At 37.7% G+C, this 26,549-nt stretch overlaps 1 protein-coding gene across 2 annotated transcripts in view; it reads left to right on the forward strand.

The window, feature by feature from the left end:
* The window catches only part of SCD1 (stomatal cytokinesis defective / SCD1 protein (SCD1)), a 116,840-nt gene extending 91,416 nt beyond the window's left edge, over positions 1-25,424 (forward strand). For both annotated transcript variants that reach the window (XM_010266886.2, XM_010266888.3), the window contains 10 exons: positions 1,407-1,638; positions 1,759-1,970; positions 2,315-2,379; positions 2,746-2,869; positions 11,527-11,708; positions 11,870-11,941; positions 12,027-12,187; positions 12,353-12,394; positions 22,769-22,977; positions 25,069-25,424. In XM_010266886.2, coding sequence (XP_010265188.1) covers positions 1,407-1,638; positions 1,759-1,970; positions 2,315-2,379; positions 2,746-2,869; positions 11,527-11,708; positions 11,870-11,941; positions 12,027-12,187; positions 12,353-12,394; positions 22,769-22,977; positions 25,069-25,164 — 1,395 coding nt within the window. In that variant the 3' untranslated portion in view covers positions 25,165-25,424. The remainder of the gene's footprint in view (positions 1-1,406; positions 1,639-1,758; positions 1,971-2,314; positions 2,380-2,745; positions 2,870-11,526; positions 11,709-11,869; positions 11,942-12,026; positions 12,188-12,352; positions 12,395-22,768; positions 22,978-25,068) is intronic.
* Positions 25,425-26,549: the final 1,125 nt, after the last annotated feature.

Consider the following 26,549-nt stretch of genomic DNA (forward strand, 5'->3'; position numbering starts at 1 on the left):
CCATCTCAGTTTGGGGGTGATAGCTTGTTGAGCGTTTGAGCCAAGTCTTTTGGGCCTTGAAGTACTCAGATGAGTTGGCCCTGACCCTGTTCATGAAAGTGGGATCTCAGTTCGTAATGATAGACTTTGGATGTTGTTAGAGTCAACAGTACAAGGGTATTTTGGTCTTTTGTCTATCTAATTGAGAGTGAATAGTCTTTTTATTCAAGTTTAAGTTATGTGTCCTATCTTTAATGAGGGACAATACTGTCTTTTGTAATTCAGCTTATACATTATAAATACAAAGTGGGTCAGCTGGGTAGAGTGACTTTTTCCCTTCTGGTTGAACCCTTCTTCTCCTCTGTCTCTTCTTCTTCTTCTTCTTCTTCTTCTTCTTACATACTTCGAACCTAGAACTGAATAGGATTAGTCTACCTATTTACAGATGTCATAGAGTTGGGCTATTTATTAAATAAAAGCTCTAGCTACCTATGCTACTTTATAAGGATGAGAGAGAGTGATGAAGTGGCTGTACTTTGAAAGCCAATCAAAAAGTACTAAGATCACTGATTTTCCTGATGCTTCCAGAAAAATCTCCAAAAAACCTGCCTTGGGCTTCAACTAGGGATGAAAAATCTCCACAAAACCTCTCCAAAACTCTCCCAACTGGGCTACATAAGCTGCTAATTAATCAGCCGATCAGTTCTCCATACACACTATGTATGGCCAAGAAATGAGAAAGATGTCAAAGGTGAGAACCTGCTCTGTTACCAAGTTGCGGAACACACCTGTAATAAATCAGAAAATACAGAAAAGAAAAGAAAGGAAGAAAGAGAAGTTTCAGCAGAAGTTGTGGAATAAGATGAGAGAAGAAGAGAAGGGAAGAGAGAAGAGAAGAGTTCGATCCCTCTCTCCAGCCCTCAAAGATATCTTTCATTTCTTTAATTCTAATCTGAGTAGAATTCCATGAATTCCCTTAATAGGGCAGCCAGCACTGAAAAAATACTAAAGAAACAAAAACAGGTCCATAACTAAGGCCCACCACTTAAAAGAACATAAGCATAAACATAAAAAGAAAGGAACTAAGGTCTATTCGGCCCATTCTCACTACAATAATTAACTGGAAAAACTTTTCCTTCTCAATAAACAAACTTGATTGGTGGGCTTGGGCCTTTAGTTCTGCTCAATCCTCTTCCCTCATGAGTTAGGGAAGTAGAAACAACTTCTCTTTGAAAATTAGTTTTGTTTTACTCCAGTTCATTGAACTTGTTTGAGAAGGAATTACTTGAATTGTTGAGTTGGCCTTCATTTTTCTGGGGGCTTATTATTGTTTCTTGCTTTGTTGTTTTTTCTTTCTGTTAGTGCAGGTTGTTTTCCAAAAAAAACTATATTGGTCTGCTGCTATTAATCTTATTTCCTTTTTTCAGATAAAACTCCGGGGATTGTTGTCCCATATCCAACAACTACGGATTGGTTACTGGGGAATCTCATCTGTGAAGATCCAGTCTGTCTCACCCTATGGATTGCCATCTCCACGCCTTCAAGATGCAGCAGATGAAAGTCAGCAACCTGCTGAAGCTTCTGGTGTTGGACGAAGCTGGGTGCAGAGCATGTTTAGCAGGGACACAACATCAAGAGCTAACTCTTTCAGTCGTGCTCGTAAGTAGACTTCTGATAACACCTCTTTGGGTATATTTCTTATTAACACAAAGGGCGATGTAATTTTAAAGTTCCTTGGGCTTTTTTAATATTGTTCTACTTCATTGTCTTTGACCTTAGCTGTAAATGAAAGCACAAAAAATACTGCTTCTCCCCGCAAGGCAGATTTACCAGCTGCTGGACAGAAGAAAACTCAGTCAAGTATGCGGATACTTAGGGGTCATAACGGTGCTGTTACTGCTCTACACTGTGTAACAAGAAGAGAAGTGTGGGATCTGGTGGGTGATCGTGAAGATGCTGGTTTTTTTATAAGCGGGAGCACTGACTGCACGGTATCTTACTAATTTGTTATAATTTCATTTTTTTTTTTCTTTGACTCTGCTTCTTTTATGGGACAAAACTAGTTGGGTTGAGTGTTAGGACTAAATTCTGTATATGCTATATTATTTATACTGCATTTTACTGTTTAAATTTTGGCTGGCAAGCATAAGAACACAGGTTTGACTCTTATAGTGGCCACTTTGTGCATAAAAAATGCCAAAGGTTAGGACTGTATCCAGTCTACTCCTCTCAAGACCCCAGATAGCTGGGACCAACATTGGCCAATGGCTGCTTTTTTAATTTTACCGTTTAATTTCTTGGTATGAAAGTCCTTGTTTTTTCAATGATTTTTCAGGTTAAGATCTGGGATCCTAGTCTTCGTGGCTCTGAACTACGGGCAACCTTGAAAGGACATACAGGGTTTGCTACTTGTGACTTTATTTTGCACTATTCTGCTTCTTTATTGAGCTTATTCAATACTTCCTTTTAAGAAGTAATGTAAATGATGGTATTAATAAAAAAAGGAGATATTCAAGTACAAGTATATTCCTTGTACATCGAGGTGTCATGCATTAGGACTTATTTGGTATCTTTCCACTTCTAATGACTGGTTTGGTCAGATCAATCAGATCCACAGTTTCTTTTAATATCAGTACCAATATTTCTTTACCATAAGTTTTTGTATCCTGAGATTTAATTTGATTGAGTAATAGATTCTCCCTCTTTCTATCAGCGTTTTAAGACTTTGATGGCTTTTTCTCATATTTAGTGGTTCTCTTCTTGTAGGGCTGTTCGTGCAATTAGCTCTGACCGAGGGAAGGTGGTATCTGGCTCTGATGATCAGTCTATCATTGTCTGGGATAAACAAACAACTCAACTTCTAGAAGAGCTGAAAGGCCACGATGGGCAGGTTTGATTACCTAGCTCCTTGTTGCATTGTTTATCAAATATAAGTTTTTAAAGAAAATAATGTAATCAACATTATGGTATCTTGAATTCTTGATATAATTTGATAGATACATTGCAACAAGTAATCCATTTGACATTATTGTATGTTTTCTTATTTATATTTATAGAATGCCAAGGAACTGAATAAAACCTCAAATTCATTAAATTGGAGATTGATAATACAAAAATGCAGCCACATCTGACATCCATAAGCATGAACTGAGATGGGAGTGGGAGCACTGGAAAACCAAATTTGAAAGGCTTCAAAGGTCCAGATTGGTCCTAAAGTGCTTGTGTGTATACTCAAACACAAATAGACATATATAACATATATTACATTCACAACCATGTAACCCTTGAGAATGAAACATCATATCTGTGGGAACCAGGAGAGGAGAAGAAAGATCATAGGGTGAGTTGGGAGGTGGTAACTAGAAGTAAGAAGCTAGGAGGGCTTGGGATTGGGAATATTAGGAAAAGAAATATGGCACTGTTGGGGAAACGGTTGTGGAGGTTTCCAATGGAAAGGGACAAATTATGGACGAAGATAGTGGCTAGCATACATGGGCTGGAAGACAATGACTGGGATCTAGGAATCTTGGCAAGGGCTACAGTTGCTTCCCCTTGGAAAGCCATTCATGATTTGCTTCTGGTTTTCTCCCCTTGGATAAGGTATGATTTGATTTCTGGTAATCTTATAAAATTTTGGGAGCAGCCTTGGGTTGGGGATTCATCCCTGATGAACCCATTTCTTCTTTCTTAGTTCCTTCTGAATCTACTTCTAGCTTTGGGTGGAATCTAGGGTTGAGAAGAACAATCAGGGATACAGACATGGGTTGTATTTCATCTTTGCTAGCCATCCTTGCAAATATTTTCCTGGACCCGAGTAAGGATGACTCAGAATTTGGACCCCCTCCTCCTCTGGTTCCTTTCCTTGTGCATCATTTTTTGAGACTTTGGTCCAACCTCCTGCCCCCTTTGGGTTGTCCTTCCCTGTTAAAGAGATTTGGAGCAAACCCATTCCTCCTCGGGTTGGTAGTTTTTGTTGGGAAACTTTCCTGGAAAGAATAAACACAAATGACTTGCTTCAAAGAAAAAGACCCAATTTCTGTTTACTTCCCAATAGGTGTATTCTTTGCAAAGCTGATGGGGAAACAGGTTACCGCCTTATGGTTACTTGTCTGGTTAAAACTGTTTGGGAGTGGGTTTTTTCCCTTTTTGGATGTACTTGGAATCCCCCTGTGAGTGTGCAAAGCTTGTTCTCTCCTTTGTTCTCAAGGTGGCCTAAGAAAAGAGGGAAGGTCATGTGGAGAAGCATTAGGGCGGCAGTGTGTTGGTCCATATGGGAAGAGAGAAACTCACAAATTTTTTCGGACATGGAAAGATCCGTGGAAAACTTAATTGAATTGATACACTTAACGGTAGCTCACTGGCTGAAATCTATGGAGCTATTCTCAGATTTTTCCATGGTTGACATATTGATAAAGTGGAAAGAAATAGCTACCTCTGCCTAATGTAAGAGGACCTCTAGACCTTCTTGGTCCCCCCCCCCTCCTTCTGGATTCATAAAACTGAATTTTGATGGTAGTAGCTTAAGGAATCCTGGGCCTTCTGGGATTGGGGGAGTGTTCAGGAATGAGGCTGGGATTATTAATGTTATTTTCTCAGGTCCAATTGGAGAGGGTGACTCTCTTAGGGCTGAGATTCTAGCAGTTCTGGAAGGAATCCAAAGAGCAAGAGAATTAAACATACGATGCTTGGTCATTGAAGGTGACTTGGAGGTGGTGATTAGGTGGCTGAAGGAAGACAACAATGGTTTGTGGAGGTACAGAAATGAAAAGAAAAAATTTAAATGGCTGAGTAGGGATATTGAGGTGAAGTACAGTTGGGTGAAGAGAAGCGCTAACTCAATGGCTGATGGGTTAGCCAAGCAAGGGGTGCTTAAGGAATCTATGTTTTGGGCTAATTTTTAGCTTTCTTCTTTGTTCCTTGTTGTGGGGCAGTTAAGATAGTTTACCTCCCCTTTCTTGTACTTAAAGTTTCACAAATTTTATTATTTAATAAAGCATCTTGTTACTGATCAAAAAAAAAAAACATCATATCTGTGTCACGTAACAATTACACTGAAGAAAGAGCAGTACTATATTGTGGAGATGCATGAAGGCAGCATCATTTAGTCAGTTTGGGAGGAGAGAAATGCTAAAATCTTCAAGGGGGAGATTTCACCAAAAGAGGTTTTGATTAATAATGTCAAGGTCAGGGTAATTCATTGGGATACGACACTACCTATTTCCGCTTCTTTGTGGATGACTTGATTAGAAATTGCAAATTATTGCTTCCTCCTCTTCCGCATCCTTGGTGCCAGCTCTCTATTCTTGATCCCCTCCTCATGACCAGATTATGCTTAACTTTGATGTTTGTAGCTTTGGAAATCCAGGGCAGTTGGGTGTTGAAGGTGTCTTTAAACACCACAATGTCACAACAGCAGTTTTATATTCTGGACCTGTTGGAGTTGTTAACTCTGTAAGAGCAGAATTATTTATAGGCATTCAAGGAGAAAAGGCCTAAGGATTGGAAGGGATCGGCACTAGAGATGGTTGGTAGTAGGAGATTTAAGGACTATTCTTTGGGTGGCTTAGGAGAGGGAGTGAGGGACCTTGAAAGTACAGGTATATATCAATGGAAATTAAGCATCTTGGTGGAGTATTGAGAGCAACATTCCATTCAGTTCAAAGAGAAAGTAACTGTTTGGCAGATGGATTAGCTAAAAAGGGGGCTAACAGATCTCAAATGTACTTGGGGACAGTGTTTCAAAAAGTGCTCAAGGCATACACGCCTGGAGGCGTGCCTCTAGGAGAGGTGCTAGGAAAGTGCCTCTATTGCACTCTATAGAAGAGGTTTGCACCTTTTATGCTTTGTATTTAAGCACTTTTTATAATAAAAATGCTTGAGTTAACCATTTAATCATGTTCCCCATTATATATTAACATAATGTAGAGGACGAAACCCTCCAAATTTGTTTACCCTTGTATCAATGACTCCTGTTCACCCCTTGTTTTGCCAACATGTCAGCCAGTCCATTTACTGATCTATAAATCCATTGCACATCTGCCACCGTTTCCCTCATTAACACTTCTATATTCTTCTTTGTATTTCTGTATAACAGGGAGTCTGCTCTTGGTTCATCACCATTGCACAACCACTTTGGAATCCCCTTCTTATATCAGGTTTCGAAGGTTGCATGTTTTAGCCACCCTAAGTTCTTGCACAACCGTAATTTTTTTCTTTTTTTTATGGAGAAAAGATAAACTATTGTATTACTATGAATATTCCCAATGTACAGCAAGAGATTGTGTATTGGGAATTTACAAAAAGCTCTAATACAAATATTGCCTTTACATTCTTACAAAAACAAAAGGATTTTCTTAGTTATATGGTCTCCCTTTAAACAATTTATGCATGCTTCCCATGAAAAAATAAAAAACATCACTAGGATTTTCTTAGTTACCAGAGTCTCTTCAGTACTCTTGTTTTCATGAGGACTCTTTCCAAGGCTAAGGGCTAGGGCCTTACAAGGTGTTCTGGATTGTTATACAATTGTCTAGAATGGGCTGGATGTTGGCGGAACCTTTCGGGACTTTGTGGATTCATTTGGGGCATTCTAGGGCCAGAGAAGTCTAGGAAGGGTCTGGGCTTGCTCTAGTGCCTTCTTGTGTATTGTTGTACCCAAGGATCAAAATTTTGTCACGTATCGGCCCGTATCAGCTGATATGTATCGTATTGGAGCCTTCCCAATACGCTAGAGGGGGTGTTTCGGGTTGGCGAGTGGTTCAGGGGGTAGACCATCCTTAAACTGACCCCTCTGAACCAGTTTTGAAAAAAATAAAAAAAAAAACATAAAAAACAGTACCGATACAGGCCGATACGCCCTACCAGCATATCGCCCTGTATCGATATATTGAACCTTGGTTGTACCTTCTATTGTGAGTAATGCATGTAATTTCCATTCTCCAACTTGTGTGTATTGTGTTGTACCTTAGTGTGGGTGTGGTGTCTTTTGTGCTTTGGCTGTGGGAGCCATTGTGAACAAATGTCTCCTTCAGCATCTCAGCAAGGTGATAGTGATACTGGGCAAGATGAGGGCAGACTGATTCTACTTGGAGAGCCAAGTAGGGTGATACATGGTATAGCTAAGGTGTTTGTTGGGATAAGTGCTATCAGAGCGGGGTGCTAAGGCTAGGTCCATGGCATTTGGTATTAGAGCCAATTTGCTGTGTTGTGCATGGATGTGAGGGGCTGAGGGCACAGCATGTCAAACAGCCTTGACATTGGCTAAGGCATGGCAGTACTACTCTTTCCTGTTTGGCATGTTGGATTTTCAACCTTCCTCACCTTCAGAAATATTTTCCTCTTGGCCAAGGTTCAGAGGAAGCAAGAATTGTCTGGAGCTGTATCCCCTTCTCTGTGTGCTGGACATTATGGAAGGAACGGAACAGGAGGCTGTTCGAAGACAAATCAAAAGGCATTGAAGTTTTGGTGGCCTCAGTAAGAAAGCTGGGTTCTAGTCCTTCTGGAATTTGAGCAAGTAAACAGTGCAGATTTGGTGGAAAATTTTTTTGGAAATTCTTGAGATTCAAGCTTGTAATGTAAACTTGTTTCTTAGTGTTTAATGGTGTGGTGTGTCATCTTGATCCCCAGTCAGATTGTAAATTTCTTCTTTACTCTTCAAAAGAAAAAAGAAGGCATGGGCAGAGATGGACAGTGGGGAGCACCCCATGGGCCAACGAGACTGGCTCATAGATGCCTTTGCTGCATTCAAGGCCAAGGTTCAAAATGTTGATATTAGTGGAAATATTGACCATCCAAATATAGGAATCATGTTAGAAATGTCGTATGGAAATATTGTACAAATTATAGACATGGTAAAATCATTGTTCAAATGTGCAAAAATATAGAATGTTGTTTTGTGTAATGATAAATGATGCACAGGTAGACCCTTCTAATTGTTCACCAAATCATCAAAACTACATGATGGGAGAGTTCAAGCAAAATTTAGACTTGTAGAGTGCAAATGGTTCTAATAAATCAATCAAATAATTTATTCATGCACTAAAAATTAAGATTTAAGTTCATCTTTGAAAATAATTTTGAGCTGGCTCAAAGTGGTAATCATGTCCATTAGGTGGGCAAGAACACTACTACTTCACATATCTAAAATATTGCTGCCAACTTATGTTATAATTCTATCTCTTGAACTCCACATAACACTGGTAACTTTCATTGGCGAATATGTTGATTCTAGTAATATTTCGTATCAGTTCCCCTGGAAGTGGAATTATGTCATGGAAACATTAGTTAATTTGTGGACATTTTAAACCATGTTCAAAGAGAGGCTCGCCGTTGTGCAAGGATGTGGCTTTGGATGCATCACTGATCCCAAGGATATTATCTTTGAGAAGAGAAGAGTCGGTATTGATAAACTAGTAGATAGAGGTGGCAGTTGGGAAATTTCTTGGCCTTTTCTTTTTTGGGGGAGAAGCGGTGATGAGGAAGGCAATTGAACAATTTGAACAAAATAGAAGGTGAAGGAAAGGAGTTAGATTTCATTGATGAAGAGTGAAGGGAGATGTGGGTATTCAATGCAGGTGAGAGGGTAAGTCATGGATGTATGTGGCTACTGGCTGCTCTATGTTGGTTCCCGGGCTCTGTTGGTTTGTTCTAGAGGTTGCTTCTAGTATTGGGTTGCTGTTTTTGTTTTTTTTTTCTTTTTTTCTTTTGGGTTGGTTGGGCTGTAAGTCATCTGGGGGCCTTTTGTTTGGGATTTGGATACTTGTTTTTTAGCTCTTATGGGGGTGTTCCCTCAACACCATTCTAGGTTGTATTTGGCTTTTCTTTTTTAATAAACTTTCTTTTTACTTGGCAAAAAAAAAAAAAAAGTTGTTTGATTCATTTGGGTAATCAGTAGGGACTGATTGAGGCAAAGGTGGTGGTTGGAGGGACAAGGAGAAGGTCCTTGGGAAGGGGCCACCCAAGTGCCTTGTGTGTAGTGCAGGTCACTTTGTCAGGGACTGTCTAGTGAGGCAATGTTTGGGGGAGCTCTTTGCTGGCATATTGTTTCTTGATCCTATCTTTTCACATCATGCACCATATAATCAAATAATATATTTTATGTAGTTTGTCATTTGCATGAACATATTTTCATATACACATGTTATGGTAGAAACCATACTTGCTAGAGTGGGAAATTAAGGCGTTGTTTGGTACCAAGGCGTTGCGTGCCTGTTTTGAGTCCACGCAAGTGCCACATAGGATATTCTGCTTCAACAGTCAAAAAACCTATTTGCCTAGGAATCTGCATAACTCACAACCGTTCGCAACACCAAAAAGGTGTTTTGAGCAAGAGGCTAGTGTTTCTCGCAATGATGATGTGACGTGGCAGCAACATTGCCGATGTGACCCTTTTAACATAGGTGAAACCATTGCATGCTATCCTACATGGCAGCAACATTGCCAAACTGTTTTGTGGCCGTTTCTAGTGAGGTGTTGCATTGCTGTTTCCAGTAGAAAACACCTCATTTAAAACAGCCACAGTACCAAACACCTACTAAACCATAAACAAGGTCCAAAATATCGTTATGTATCGGGGCCTTCCCGATACATCCCTACAGGGGGTGTATCGGGTCAGGCCATGGTTCAGAGGGTAGCCGGGACTTAAACCAACCCCTCTGAACCGGTTTTGAAAAAAATAAATAGAACATAAAAAAAAGCACCGATACAATAAGAGAGAGAGAGAGAGAGAGAGAGAGGAATGAAGATCTTTTGCAGTTGATGCCAATTGGAAGTTGCTAAGAATTTCAAGGCAATGCTAACTTGGTTCTATTTTCTCTTAAGGTTTCCATTAAATAGAAGATCACTGGAACAACAAAATTGATGTTGTTATTTTTATCTTGTTGCAAGTTGAAGGGGCTAGAAGTGAGGCTAAATAAAAAAAAAAGGGAAAATTCCACTTTAGTACCCTGAACTTTGGGGGTAGTATCAAGTTAGTACCCGAACTTTCAAATGTGTCACTGCAGTACCTAAACTTTCAAAAAGTGTCCAAGTTGGTCCCTGCTGTTAACCGACTGTCAGTTATCTATTGAAAATGTCAAAACTACCCTTCAAAAGAAGACACTGTTCATTGTCTTCTTCTACCTTGAGACTGAACCGGTTATCTTCAAAGAAAAAGAGAAAAAATATGAAATATGATAGAGGAAAACAATAACTGAAAGCAAAGAAATAACTAGAATAGAATGTATTTCAGATCTAAAGGTACAAGACAATGACTTCATTAGTCTAGAATCTCAAACACCTCAACCGGTTTAGTCTCAAGGTAGAAGACAATGAACAGTGTCTTCTTTTGAAGGGTAGTTTTGACATTTTCAATAAATAACTGACGGTCGGTTAACGGCAAGGACCAACTTGACACTTTTTGAAAGTTTAGGTACTGCAGTGACACGTTTGAGAGTTCGGGTCCTGAAAAAAATGAGAGAAATGAAGATTCATTTGCAATTTATACCAATTGCAAGTTTCTAAGAATTTCAAAGCAACACTAAGTTGATTCTATTTTCCTTTAAGGTTTCTATTAAATGGAAGATCACTAGAAATTCAAAATTGCTATTTTTATTTTTATCTTGTTGCAAGTTGGAGGGTCTAGAACTATAGAAGGGCTAGGGGTAGACCAAAAAGGACATGGGTCAAAGTAGTAAGAAATGATTTAATTGCTCATAAATTTAACAATATTTATGGCATTAAATAGAATAGAATGATGAAACAGGATTCATGTATCCAACCCCATATAGTCGGGATAAGACTTGGGTGATGATTTTCTTTCTTTTTTTCCCTTTTATGTCCTTAATTATTGATTTGGTTTGCAGGCAGGACCTAAATCAGAATCGTAATTGGAAACTGATTCTGATTGTTTCTGTTTGGTTCACTTGGAGTTGGAATTGGAATCAACTAAAAATTTTTAATTTTGTATTAGTCTATTTATTATTACTTTAGTAATATTTGTTTTTATATAATTTTGTTAATAATTTTTTTATTTTATTAATTATTATATCTTATTATTATTTTCTTATTAGTTTATTAATATTCTATTATTTTTGTTTATTATTTTAAAATTAATTTCTTATTATTTAATAAATAATATCTTTGTTTCTTATTATTAATTTATTAATATTATATTGTAGTGCCATTATTTTATTATCATTTTAATTATTACTATATTCTTACTTTATTATTATTATATTATTATTACTTTCATAATATTTTATTATTTAATTATTAATATATTATCATTAATTTCATAATATTTTATTATTTTATTAATATTAGGGTTTGGGGGGTTTTTGTCATGAGTTATTTACTTCTTGATAGACTCTGGAATGGGAATTCAATTCTGCCAAGAATGGGAATTGGAACCCCATTCCTGCCGAACAAATGGTTGGAATCGGAATGGGCCATTCCGGTTCTGGTTCCAGGCACCTATTCCAGTGAGCTCTTATAATTGATGAATCAATTAAGGCATTCTGTAATAGATAACTGGAACTTTTAATTGATTGATATTATTCATGTGTGCAGGTTAGCTGTGTGCGCATGTTGTCAGGGGAGCGTGTCCTTACTGCTTCCCATGATGGCAGTGTAAAGATGTGGGATGTGAGGACAGATACTTGTGTGGCAACAGTTGGCCGTTGTTCTAGTGCAGTTATTTGTATGGAATATGATGACTCTACAGGAATCTTGGCTGCTGGTGGTAGAGATGCGTATGTAATTTGGATTCATAATTATGATTTGTATAACTTCATAGTTTTTCTTTTTTTCAAACAGAAAAAAAAAAATAGAACAGTAAAATATGATCTGAAACAGTATTTATTTACCAATTTGGTGGATAGAAAACCCAACCTGCATATGCTTGCATTTTCAGGGTTGCAAATATTTGGGACATCCGTGCTGGTAGGCAGATGCACAAACTTTTAGGTCACACAAGATGGATCCGGTGAGCCAAAAGCATAGTAATGTTCTGTTGCTGTTTTACTTAGTTATGTGATCACCAGTCTATAACATATCTGCCTGTCATGCAGGTCATTGAGGATGGTTGGTGACACTATTATTACTGGTAGTGATGACTGGACATCTAGAATATGGTCTGTTTCTCGAGGAACATGTGATGCTGTTCTAGCATGTCATGCTGGTCCAGTTCTCTGTGTTGAGTACTCAATTCCAGACAAGGGAATAATAACTGGTTAGTCAAAATATCCCTTTTATCCATATAAGATTTAATGTTAATGTTGTGGTTGTAACTATTAAAATCCTGCAAATTATTTACCACTAACGTATACATACTTTAAGTAAATAGAAATAGCAGAGTGGAGTGCTCTAACCTGAACTTTATGAACTCGTTTTTCAGGTTCAACTGATGGGCTGCTCCGTTTTTGGGAAAACGAGGATGGTAAGATATTTATCATTATCCATGTTACACCACTGATATCAATATAGTAGCAAAACACACCTGCAATAAATCTAAAAATAGAAGAAAGGAAGGAGAAGAAGAAGCTCAGTAGAAGCTTTAGGAAGAAGAGAAGAGGAAGAGAATAGTTTGATCCTCTTTGTCTCTCTTATTTTATTTAATATGTGCTTAAACAAAAAAATGTGTAAAGTTGGGTGGCAGATATAACAGAAGAAATAAAGCTACTGAAATGGATAAGAAACTAAGGCCCATTCGGCCCAGTCTCTCTACAATCACCCTCAAGCTGAGCATTGATGTCAATCATGCCCATCTTGTTTACATAATGTTGTAGCTTTTCCTTGGAAACTCCCTTAGTCAAAAAATTCATCTAGTTGTTCTTTTGAAACAATGAAAGGAAGACACTTTCCCGGAGGCCGCTCTCTCTCGTATAAAGTGTTTGTCTACCTCAACGTGCTTAGTTCTGTAATGACAAAGCGGGTTATAAGCAATGTTGGTAGCAGCCCGATTATCACAAATTCACAATATAACATCAGGGGCTTATCATAAGAGATATACATCTCATCTAGGAGAGATCTAAGGCATAACAACTTTGAAACCCCATGGGCCAGACCCCTATACTCTGCCTCAGGTGAAGATCTTTCTCCTATTGACTGTTTTTACTCCTTTAGGAGATAATATTTCTAGCTACCATAGCAGAGTAACCTGATGTGGATCTCTTGTCATCTATATTATCCACTCAATCAGCATCTGTATAGGCCTCTAACTAAATATGACCATGCTTGGCAAATAGTATGCCCTTCCTGGGAGTGCCCTTAAGATAACGTAATACTCATTTTGTAATAGCCATATGTATGTCTCTAGGGCCATGCATGAACTAGCTAATTACACTCACAACATATGAAATGTTTGGATGTCATGTAGAGGTAAAGAAGTTTCCCTAATATAATATTCTCTGAAAAATTCCCCTGTCAGTTAAAAGATCTCCATCATCAACTGAGAGCTTATGATTCACATCAATAGGGGTGAGGCAGGTTTGGCACCAAGCTTCCTAGTCTCAGTGAGAAGGTCTAGCACATACTTCTGCTGGAAAATGAAGATACCTTCTTTGGTTCTAGCAACTTCATATTTGGTTCTAACTAAATATGACCATGCTTGGAAAATAGTATGCCCTTCCTGGGAGTGCCCTTAAGATAACGTAATACTCATTTTGTAATAGCCATATGTATGTCTCTAGGGCCATGCATGAACTAGCTAATTACACTCACAACATATGAAATGTTTGGATGTCATGTAGAGGTAAAGAAGTTTCCCCAATACAATATTCTCTGAAAAATTCCCTTGTCAGTTAAAAGATCTCCATCATCAACTGAGAGCTTATGATTCACATCAATAGGGGTGAGGCAGGTTTGGCACCAAGCTTCCTAGTCTCAGTGAGAAGGTGTAGCACATACTTCTGCCGGAAAATGAAGATACCTTCTTTGGTTCTAGCAACTTCAATGCCCAAGAAATATCTCAACTCCCCTAAGTCTTTGATTTCAAATTCAGAAATAAGGAACTTCTTGAGATCATTAACCTCCTATGTATCACTGCTAGTAATAACAACATCGTCCACATAAACAATAAGAAAGGTGATATGAGTATCTCTCCTCTTAACAAAAAGGGTATGATCTGATTTGAGTCTGAGAGTATCCAAACTAAACAAAAACAACCCTAAACCTGTTAAATCAAGCACATGTTGATTGCTTTAAACCATAAAGTGACTTATTTAATTTGCATATATACTTCTTCAGTTAGGTCACCATTGAAGAATGCATTCTTGGCATCAAATTGATAAAGAGGCCAATCATAGTTCACTGCCAAAGACAAAAGAACCCTCACAAAACTCATTTTAGCAACCAGAGATAAGGTCTCAATACAATCTATTCCATACACCTAGGTACATCCCTTGGTAACAAGTCGTGCCTTGTACCTCTTAATCGATCCATCAGCATGATACTTGATGGTGTAAGCCCACTTACAACCAACAGGTTCCTTCCCAACAGGCAAGTCAACAACATCCTAGGTATTGTTTTTAAGAAGAGCTTCTATTTCAAACCTCATAGCTAGGAATGGAAATGGAGCGGATTTAGAGTGGGGCATCCACTCCTCGTCAAGGACGGGGAATCCCTGAATTTTCCCTACCCCGACGCAACCATCTAAAAATACATATAATTTAGAGGTATTTTAGAAATAGGATTATGGGAATTTGGGAGTATTTTAGGAATTGGATTATAACAATTTAGGTATTATAAAAATGGAATTATGGGGTCCTAGGAATTTGGAGGAAACTTAAAGGTATTTTAGAAATTAATGTTAAACCTAAGGATATTTTACTAGTTTACCATCGGGTTTGGGGAATTATATGCAAACCCCATCCCCGATTCAAGGCAAAAACATTTTCCTCATCCCTAGCTCATCCCCATTTAAGATTGGGGAAAACCCACCCCATTCGGGGCGGGCGTTTTACGGGGAAAATTTCCATCCCTACTTGTAGCTTCCCTTCACTTTTGTTTAACCAAGGCTTCAGTTGCTGACTTAGGAATGTGTCGAGAGGAAATGGAGGCTAGAAAAGAATAGTAGGAAGGGGACAACAGGTCGTAAGAAAGATGTTTGGAAATGCAATGAAGTAAACAGTTTAAGAGAATTCTCCTCCTCAGAAGAATAACGATAGAAAAGAACTAGTTCCGCAAAAGTGACATCCATAGAAATAAACCGGGTGCCACTAATAGGACCAAAACAACAATAACCCTTTTGTGTGGAGGCATAACCAAGGAACATACACTTCCAAGCCTTGGGTTCAAACTTATGTCTTTTGGATCTAGGGATGTGTACATAGCAAGTGCAATGACTAGTTGACTCTGAAACAAAGGTTGTTCTCTGAGGTTGTACTTGGCTCTGCTCAGGCATGTCCAACAAGTATATCTCATTCACCTCATGGCCACTCCCAATCACCTTCTAAGATTTCATGTCTTGGAAATTATAGTATGAAGGGAAAAATGTTACACTACAATCCAGGGATTTAGTTAAATTACTAACTGAAAGCAAATTGGTATTAAGCTTAGGTACATGAAGGACAAAGGATAAGGTAAGGGAATGTGAGGTTTTGATGCCTCCCTTGCTTGTGAAAGGAGCAAGGGAGCCATCAACAAGGGATGTTTTGTCTCAACTAGATAGGAGTTGGTAGGAGGTGAATAAATGTGAAACATTGGTCATATGTTCAGAAGCACCAGAGTCAATTGCTCAAGGGATTTTATGACTACCTGAAATAATAGCATGATTTGCAATGGCACAAATACCTGAGTGTGCATAAGTAGAGTAGGAAAGTGTCTCTAAAGGAGTAGGTTTTGTAGTTGTAGACTCCAAGCGATTGATTATTCAGTCATATTTCTCATACTCAACCCCGGTGGCTACAAGTTGTTCTCCCACTGACTTCTTAACACTCAGCCCCTATTCACTCTGTGAGGAGGTGGCTACATTTGCTTTACCACCTTTTCCACTCTCATTCTTTTTACCACTATTTCCATTCTTGAATCCGGTAGGCATGAGCTCTAGATACAGCTTCCAACAATTGTCCTTAGTATGTTTGAGCTTCTTGCAGTATTCACACACATCTTTCTTCCTGGTATTGACCTTCGGCTTCATCCTGACTTTAGCATAATGGCCAACTTGATGTTCCACAAACTGAACCTGTCTCTTGCTCTCTCACTACTCACCATTGCATAGGCTTGAGACAAGGTCACCTCATCTTTTGTTAAAACATTTTGTCTCACAATATCACACTCAAGGGTGATTCCGGTGAGGAAGTCAAAAACTCAATTTCTCTCCACCAACTTCTTATGTGTTTTAGCATCTTTTGTGCACCCCTATACAACAGTCTCCATAAAGCCAATCTCCTACAAAGGGATTTCAATATGGAGAAGTAAACAACTAAGGGTTTCTCCCCTTGTCTTAGATTGTTCACATCATTCTTCAGTTTGTAAGCTTTGGCAACATTCAGCTTTTGGGAATAGGTCTTTGTGGCACTATCGCACACTTCTTTTGTAGTCTCCATCCACAGGTAGTGTTGCTAATATGTGGCTGCATGGAATTTACTAATCAGCCTACTATTGCGTAGTTTTCTTGCATCCACCTCTCATAGGTAGGGTCATCCTCTATAGGTTTCTTCTTGGTTCCGGTGATGTACTCCCATTTCCCTTTACTGAGACCATACCAAAAAGTTGGTTCCATCCAACTTCATTAAGGCCACTGCCCCCAACAAAGTCTCTACAAACCCTCCCAAATCAAACCCAGAATTTGTGGAGTGTTTCATCTCACCTCCAATTTGCTTCGTTCGTCAAACAAAGACAAGAAAATCAAAATAGGGTATTACTAGTCAAGATTTGCTGCCCTAAGGCCAAAACTGCTTTTCAAATAGCCAAATTAGGGATTTCACCTGACCCAGCAAAATGGGAGAAAGGGAGAAAGTCTAACTGCTCCTACCAAAGGCTCCAAAAATCTCTCCAATTTGGATCGATCTCAAAGATAATCAGAATGCTTCTATTTGAGCCCCAAGCATTACTTCAAAACTCCCTCTATACCCCCCGTAATCAAAAACCTCTCTAGTTGGCTAGGGCTTTTGGGAAACTCTCCAAGAACCTGCCCTAGGCCCAAACAAGCACTGCATCTCCAAAAGCCTCCTCTAACTGTGCTGAATACTTGCTAATTAATTAACCAATCAACTCTCCATACATCCTGTGTATGGGATTAAAGAGAAGAAAAAAGAAGGTAGGACCTCTGCTTTGGTACCAAGTAGCAAACACACCTGAAATAAATCTGAAAACAGAATACAGGAAGAAAGAAAGGAAGGAGAAGAAGCTCAGTAGAAGCTATAGGAAGAAGAGAAGAGAATGGAAGAAAAGAGAAAAGGAAGAGGATAGTTCGATCCCCTCTGTCTCTCTTATTTTTTTTAATATGTGCTGAAACAAAAAATGTGTAAAGGTACAAGAGTACCCTTAGTTGGGCGGCAAACTTAAAAACATAAGAGAAAATAAGTATTAAGGCACATAAAGCAGGCCCTCTATAGCAGATATAACAGCAGAAATAAAGCTACACAAATAGATAAGAACTTAAGGTCCATTCGGCCCAATCTCTCTACAGATATTATGTCCTCATGGCATCAACAGATTTATGACACCAGCTAATCTGCTTGAAGTTGTGAGTTGTGTATTCAGATAAGAAATGCCACTAAAACAAATAGAAAACAGAAAGGATTAATAGAGATAAAGAAGAGAGAAGAGAGAGGAGAAAGAGGAAGAAAGAAGAGAGAACATGAGTAATTTGGAAGCATAGTTGTCAAAGTGACGCCCAAGCAATAAGGCACTCATGGAGGGTTGCCTCGCTTAATTGCTAAGACATTTTTTACACGGTGCTCTTGGTTACTTTTATTTTCATAACTTTTTGAGATTATAGTAGTAATGTAGACATTATTAAACTCAATTATTCAGTATAAGTTAAAATACTAATGTCTTTTATTATTTTTTCTCATTTGTTAGGGTTCAATCTACATGTATACTGCCTTGAACCCTTGAAGACTTCAAAACTTGAACTGATAAGCATGGAAGAAACTCAAACTTTTATCCAATCAACACATGTTGATTATTTTCATCATCATTATCATAGGACAAAGATAGAGACTTAACCCCTCTATTTTTTGAAAATTTTCTTCTTCCATTTTTTTCATGAATATATTGATTTTCTTGATTCAAATGAAGCTTATACATTTTTTATGAAGATTATAGACAATTAATAGCAAAATATGACTGTTGCTTTATACAGAACCTAAGGAATTATCTTAGGATTCATGGTTTTTATTCAAAAAGAAAAAATCACCTACACAACTAAGCAACAATTAATGGTGAAAGATGGGTTTTATTCAAAAAACACCCATCACCTAGCCTCACTTCTATGCCTTGAAAACTATGCCCCTAGGGTCCACCACCTTACATTGACAATAAAGAATACAAAGATAGCTTAACATGTCGAGCAATGAATTCACATGGTCACAACACTTTCTTTTGACCCTCCAATAAAACACAACATGCTACCAAACAAATGAAAAACCAAATCAGCCAGCGAGTGTTTGCATGGGTGATTTGGTTTCAATGTGTTCACAACACTTGTGATTCTCTAATAAAACATAGCCATGCTATTAATCAAATGAAAAACCAAATTATGCAGTTAGTGCATCCCAATGTTTTAAAACGCGGAGGCGTGACATGAGGCGTTCCACTACCTACAGGTGTGAGGCGTAATTCAGAATGCAAGAGGTGTAAACCTCCCGAACACAAGGAGGCTTACGCCTCCTTAAGAGGAAGGGGGGTTAGGAGGAGGATGAAGAGGAAGGGGGGATCTCATTTTTTTTATTTTTAATAAAAAACTTTTATATTAAGAAGAATACAGAAGATGCATAACATTAGTTGAAAGGGGGGGTCTTGTCGAAGGGGCAGGGGGCAAACCACTTTCTTTCCCCTTATCTTTTCTTCCCTTCCCTTTCCTTTCCTTTTCTTTCCTTTTCTCTTTTTTTCTTCTCTTTCTTTTTTCTTTCTCTACCCTTTCTTTTCCTTTACTTTTTTTTGTTTTTTCTTTTTTTTTGTCTTTTTATACCAGATGTGCATGAGGCGCATGAGGTGTACACCTCTAGCACACCTCATGAAAAAAGCGCAAGAGGCGTACGCCTCAAAGGTGTTAGTGCCTCTGGCATATGCCTCAGGGCATTTTGGGAGCGCCTCCAAGCGTACGCCTCCCACGCCTTTTAAAACACTGGTGCATCCTTCTGTTGCTACTCCAAATGATGGCACTCACAAGCCACTAACATATGGAAAAAATAGAGATTACCTCTAGGGGTCTACTGCCCGGGATCAAATCTCACTTCCACTAGGGTTGGGGGGGTTAAGGAGATGGGGGATGTGCTACCCCTGTTGTGTAGCCCTATGAAGGGTAAAAGTGGAAGAATAAACAAAACTCTTTTTGATTGACTTGGAGATCCAATTTGAAAAGACCAAAGAACATGGATAAAGCATAGACATCCAAAGACCTTTAAGGTAACAAAAATAGTGGACTAAAAAGGATAGAATAAAGAAATGGAGATTCAACTCTTTGGATGGCATTGTTTATTTATTTATTTATTTTGATGAAAACCGTTAAATTTATTTGTTGAATCTTAGAAGAATGAGATATGTACAAGTATGTTTGCAACCCTTAAAGAGGCTGGCCTATAGCCACCTCATCCATGCCCTTTTGACATTACATTTCCCTAAAATAATTGCTCTCTGTCCACACCTTGTTTGGCCATAGAATCAGCCATCCCATTTGCTGATCCATGGATACATAGAAAACTTGCTTCAAGCTCAAGTGCAGAATTTTTTTTTTCATTATGTTGCTGTAGTGTCACATTTATAATTTGGTGTTTTGTAGCCCGCTTCCTTGCAAGTACTCTGGATGCCATTCTATTGATAATGGTTGCATGAAGAATTTCACCTTAGAACCTATGAGGAACATCCATTGAGAGTAATAGTCCTCTAGTTACTTTTAGCAAATGTCTATTCTTCCTCTCTGCAACTCCATTTTGCTGAGGCATATATGGATATGATAACTTCCATTTCCTGAAGGAATTAAATGCTCCTTCAAAGTATTCTTAACCACTATCTGACTTGAAAGGTTTGTTATTGGTATAATTTAAGAAGCAATTATTTGATAAAAATTGTGATAATGTTAGGAACTTCATCTCTTGATTTTGTTGTCAACAAACCACTTATGTCTAGTATAATCATCTACTAAAGTAATGAAATAACAAATGCCACCGATGGTGAGCAAAGAAAAAAAGGATTACAAACATCACCATAGGCAATAGAAAAAAGGAAAAATGCCTGTTTTTATTACTTGAAGTTTTACAATGTTTTCACAACTCACATACTTCACACTGAAAATCAGGAGTAGATTCGACCAAATCAAGAAATAGAACTTACAAATATTGAAAATTTAAATAACTCAACCTAGAATTCTACAAGTGGATTCTAGCTTCACTAATAGACTGACTACTAGAACTATAACCAAGATAGTTGTTGGTTTATTGCAAATGCAGATAGATGGCTGGGAAGAAGTGTCTAGAACATTGAGGTCATTTTCTTCATTGCCACAACCACTTATCCTCCTTGAGTTCAGATCTTTAAAAGAAAAAGTACTGATTAGAGAAAATGTTACTTTATAGTTAAAAAAATCATGTTTGAAATCACTACTAAAAGAGTCCATTGAACCCAAATAACTTCAACAAATGATTCTCAATCTCCAAAAAGCCTAAAATAAATAAATCTTGATCTACACCAATATTCAAGGGGTTGACTCTCAATTGGTGTCATTTCATCCTTAGCCTAGGTCAAAAAATCAGCCTGAGAACTAGTTCTGATAGAAGAAGTTAAAGTTCCAGGGCTAATAGAATGTTGGGACACATGAATCTCCAGATGAAGATACAAACAACACCTGTAATCTCTTTTGTTGTTATTCCTTTTCTTATACCATGGAGGAAAGTTATGTCACTTGAAGTAATTTTCTTCAGTGTGTTTTAGCTTTTTATGGTACTTGTAAACGTGCACATGCACTGCACGTTGCTTTTCAGTCCTTATGATGATGATGATGATAACAACAACAATAATAATGTCCTTATCATTGTATACATTATATAATACAAAAAATATTATATACAATATTACAAGCCCAGGTCCAGACTTGCTCCTTAACATAAGTGGTAAGCCTGGCCTGGCCCATGGCTAAATCTGTGCCCATCCAAGGTTTCTTTTACTTAAATTGACCCTAAGTTGTACGTAAGGCAATGTTTTGTTGTTTTGTAAAATGGGCATAAACATTTTAGAAAGAAAACACCAGCTATTATTTCCTTCATTTCTATAGCAAAAGCTTTGCTTTTCAGTCCATCTAATTTGCTTTGACGTAAATGGAAAGGAAAACAAATTTTTAAGGGGAGAAAGTTTACTAAAAAGATTTGTTATCTTTTAATAGGCCATAATATGTTTTGAAATATCTTGTTTTCCCTCATTTAAATAGCAAGAGGGAAGGGTGTAAATCATTTCAGATTGGTGTGATCCATCAATGGAAGTTAGTTAATTGAAAGTCGTATTTTCCAGTTGTTTGGGAATGCATACCAGAAAATTGAAAGCCGTATTTTTCAAGGATTTTTGTGAACGAAATTTCAGAAAATACCCAAACAGATTTGATTGCTTTTTAAATCATTTCCAGATATTCCTTAGAAGTCCTCAATCAAACGGTAGAGTCTTCTTTGTCAGTTGTTGCAGGCTAAATCTGCACCTATTGATATGACACACTATTGTCATCATCACCATCTAAGCCTTATCCCAACTATATGGAGTTGGCTACATGAATCCAGTTTTGCCATTCTGTTGTGTTTAATGCCATATTCATTTTCATGGCCTAAGAAATCATTCAGGCTCTCTTGAACTCAGTCAAGCAAAAAAAAAAAAAAAAGATCGGATCACTGTTCTATACCAAGTTGTGTATTTAGATGAGTAATGACACCAAAAAAAAGAAAATAAAAAAATGCAGCAATAGTTGGGAGAAGAAGAGAGAAGAGAGTGGAGAACGAGGTGGAAAGAAGTTTAGAACAAGAGTTTTGGGAGGAAGAGAACAAGCAATGAGCATGCACCTCTATTAGTTTATATTTTAAGTTAAAAACGTAAAAAGACCAGATTATGCCAATTGTATAAGCATATATTTTTTGGAGTGTATAAACATAAAAATGAAGGTGAAAAATCTTACTAATCTATACACTTCAAGAGTTCATTTTTATTGCTTTCCTAATCAGGTACAAATTTAGGAATATATAAAAACTGTTCATGTGGGAGTCATCTCTTGCTTTTTTTCCCTTATTTTGTTGCTTGGGCCATAATGTTCATCTACATCTTGTATACTCTTTCAGCCTTTCGTTTCCCCTTATGATAATTTTTTGTTTAACTATAAAGAAATCTAAGAACATATACTGGAAGAAGGGGAATGATGTACACGCTACCACAATTAAGACTTTTTGATGTAATAAACTGTCTCTTTTACTCTAAATTTACATGCGAGTTCATTCTTTGTAATTTATTTGGCATAATATACTTTAACTTTATATTCATGTAAATGGTTACACAATAATGTGTTTGTTTTTGCCTTCTTTTTCTTTTTGAACAACATTATGGCATGGTAGTGATTAGTCTTGGTTTTCTGGTACCACCCAGCATCATGTTTATTACTTTCTTGGCCATCATGCAGGAGGAATAAAATGTGTTAAGAATGTTACTATTCATTCTTCTTCTATTTTATCTATCAATGCTGGAGAGCATTGGTTAGGTATTGGAGCAGCAGATAATTCCATGTCTCTCTTCCATCGGCCTCAAGAAAGGTTTGGGGGCTTCTCTGGTGCAGGATCAAAAGTTCCTGGGTGGCAACTGTACAGAACTCCACAGAGAACAGTTGCTTTGGTATTCATCTCTTTCTGTGAACTTTTTATTTCATAGATAATTTAGTGCAACATTACAATATCAACAGAAACATTTTTCATATTTCAGAAAGGTTTGGGGGCCTCTTTTTTGTTTTGTTTTTTAGTTTTTTCCATAGTTTTAAATGTCAGAAACATTGCCAAATTTTGGTCTCAGGTACAGCCACTGAAACAAAATATTAAGAATTTTATAAAGAATTATTTCAGCCAAAATTTTTCATTTTTTTTCTGAAATTATGCCCACTTCTGGTGTTTTTGACCAATAGTTGACCCAGATGGTTGGACTGGTCCATAGTCTGGAGGAGAAAGCAGCACTCTAACTGAAAACCCATTAAATGTCAAAATCCTGTTGATTTGGTCAGTGAACTGTCAACCTGGATAGTTGAATTGTTGTTTCATTTGAACCATTAACTGTTTGTCTTTTAAAAAAATAATAAAGATCTATGGTCCTGTTTGAGAGAGAGAGAGAGAGAGATGTGGTCCTGTTTGAAGTATGGAGGACACTTATGTTAGAGATGATTGAAGACATTGCTTATTTTTTCAAAAAAAAAAAGATAAAATAATATACTACACTACACTAATATAGATATAAAATATTAATGAAATTATTATAATTTAATCAATGATTTAAAACGCGGAAGCGTGACGCAAGGCGTTCCACTACCTAGAGGCGTGAGGCGTAATTCAGAACGCAAGAGGCGTAAGCCTCCCAAACACAAGGAGGCATAAGCCTTCTTAAGAGGAGGGGGTTAGGAGGAGGATGAAGTGAAAGGGGGGATCTCATTTTTTCTTTATTTTTAATAAAAATCTTTTATATTAAGAAGAATAAAGATGCATAACAGTAGTTTAAAGGGGGGATCTTGTCGAAGCGAAGGCGAGTGAGCGAAGCGAGCTTTTCTTTTCTTCCCCCCCCCCCCCAGCCGAAGGGGCAGGGGGCAAACCATTTTCTTTCCCCTTATCTTTTCTTCCCTTCCCTTTCCTTTTCTATTTTTTTCTTCTCTTTCTTTTCCTTTTCTTTCCCTTTCTTTTCTTTTCCTTTCCCTTCTTTTTCTTTCCCTTTCTTTTCCTTTCCTTTCCTTTCCTTTTCTTTCCCTTTCTTTTCTTTTCTTTTCCTTTCCTTTCCTTTCCTTTCCTTTTTTTCTTTTTTCTTTTTTTTTTTCCTGTATTTTCATATCAGGTGTGCATGAGACACAAGAGGCATACGCCTTAGGTGCCAGAGGTATCAGCGCCTCTGGCATACGCCTCAGGGCGCAGCTTTTCCATCACTCCCCATTTTACTAGGTGATTGTTATTGGTCTCCCTATATGATGGTTTCATAAGAAGGCCTCATGGTATATAAACTTTGCCAGCAATCTTAGTTGTAACCTTGAAAACTAACATGTTAATTAGGAGGTTATTGGAAGTGGATCTAATCAAGGTTTTCTTTCCCCCCTAGCGGTATGGGCTTTTACTTGTGATTTGTCAATGGTTCTATATGCATTTTCATAGTAAAATAAAAACATATTAAGAAAAGCAATAGTATAAAATGTGGGACCATACAGAAATGCCCATGATCAAAAGATGCTCCAAACCTCTCTAAATTTTTAACCTTCTTTTTCCAATGATTGGAGACCTCTCCAGCTCCAGCTCCTGCTTCTGGGCAGTCTTGTACTGTCATTTCAGCTATGTGATCATGGTTACTATGTGTATGGTGTCTTAGGTTGGCACTGGTCCTTGTATGCATGTTGGCACCATATTGCACACTTGAAATATTATATTTTCTTTTATCTATTGAAACGGGTTAATTCACTGAACATTTATAACTTTCCTCTCAAACTCATGTTGCATGAATGCATATATTGTCATGCATGAATCTTGCTTTGCATTTTAGTCTGTTTTACTCTTCTGCTTAATGCTTAAATAAGTTGTTAGGGGTTTCATTTTGAGACCATGTTTCAGTGTTCAAGATTGTTTTGGATATGGATCTCAGAATTTTTATTCTTGCTTTCTTTGCATAGACTGTTGTCTCTCTGCCTTGTATTTATCTACCTTTTCTTTTGGATTTATGCTGGTGTTTTTTCATAATTGCATGCAGGTACGCTGTGTGGTTTCGGACCTTGAACGGAAAAGGATATGCAGTGGTGGTCGTAATGGACTTCTCCGGCTGTGGGAAGCCACCATCAATATCTAGTATTTCTTTGGTATGTAGTGGTATTTTTAAACATATGCGGGTGTGCAATTTGTTTGCGAGTGGAGGAATGCAGCTACACAGCCTATAGCCTACAATTGATCACTCTACAACAAGGGCAGCATATCAGAGTATAAATCCCCCCAACCAGGCCTTTTTGTGCTATTGGAGAAATACGGCACTGAACTTTACCTAAATTATTCGTCCAGCTAATGTACAATTTTGTTTCAGATCATACCAAATATTAATTTGTACTTCGTGCATCTGTTTGTGCCGCTTGCTGCTAAGTTGCATGTTATATGTTCATCTTATAGGATCGTAGAGTTAACAGTTAGAAAACAGAAGCAGATCAGCAAATCTTTAGTCACGTTATAACATAATTATATTAGACAAAAGCCGATCCGGAATTGCAACTGCTTTGACCACCGGTTTTTGGGTCAGTGGTTTGACCATCTTGTCTAAATGGATCAGCCCATGATTCTTTAAAAACTTAAAAAAAAAAAAAAGGCTTGAAAATCATTTCCGGGTCGAATGGATGAATGAACCATCAAAATGAATATACAAAAGGAAACGGTGCACTAAATCTGGGATTTAGTGCGACTTTCTTTTTTTTATTTTACCATCAAAATGAATACCATTGACAAACCACAAGTAAAAGCACGTTTTTTGTATAAAAGGTGAATTTCATTAAAAATAAGCCAAGGTGGATACTCCATTACATAATTCAACCTGGGCAAAGCCCGGATCCATTCTGATATTATATTTATAGATTATAGAATGAATGTAGTTTCGCCTTGCCTTCTGGCTGCTGCAGTGTTGCTTCGTGAGCCACCTGATTGAGATCTTCAAGCAACATAATCGGGTCCCTACAATCAGCATTCGGCAACAACTGCATCGTCTGGTTTGGACCTTCTGTCCTCAAGCTTAATGGCTTCAATGGCTCCCTTTGCGTAGCTGGGATCTGCTCACAACAAAATAATTTTTCATTTATCTCTCCATGGTTAAATCTTATGATGGATCTATGGTGAGATGTGCGGACACAGATCATGTTGGAAAAGTATTTTGTTGTAAATAGATCTATACCCGCATTTAATGTTGGTCCAAAGTTGGCATCACAAATTGCAATTTGCTTTGATCCATGCTAGTGAGAGTCTTGCCTGTCTGACTCGTTCCGATTCTACATTTTTGAAGACCATCTTGCTCTACAATACTGGGCTCTGAATGGCAGATAGCTCATTCAGCATATGCATATGGCTCTAGACCCCATAGTGTTCACATGTAATTTGTCAAGAAAAGTAATAATCTTGCAAAAGCACTTAAACAGTGGAATAGAGAAAATTTTGGTAACATTTTCAAGAAAAAACAGTATTTTAAGTAGACTTAAGGAG

This window comes from Nelumbo nucifera, chromosome 4, assembly GCF_055504915.1.
Source record: "Nelumbo nucifera cultivar China Antique chromosome 4, China Antique-T2T, whole genome shotgun sequence".
Taxonomy (NCBI): domain Eukaryota; kingdom Viridiplantae; phylum Streptophyta; class Magnoliopsida; order Proteales; family Nelumbonaceae; genus Nelumbo; species Nelumbo nucifera.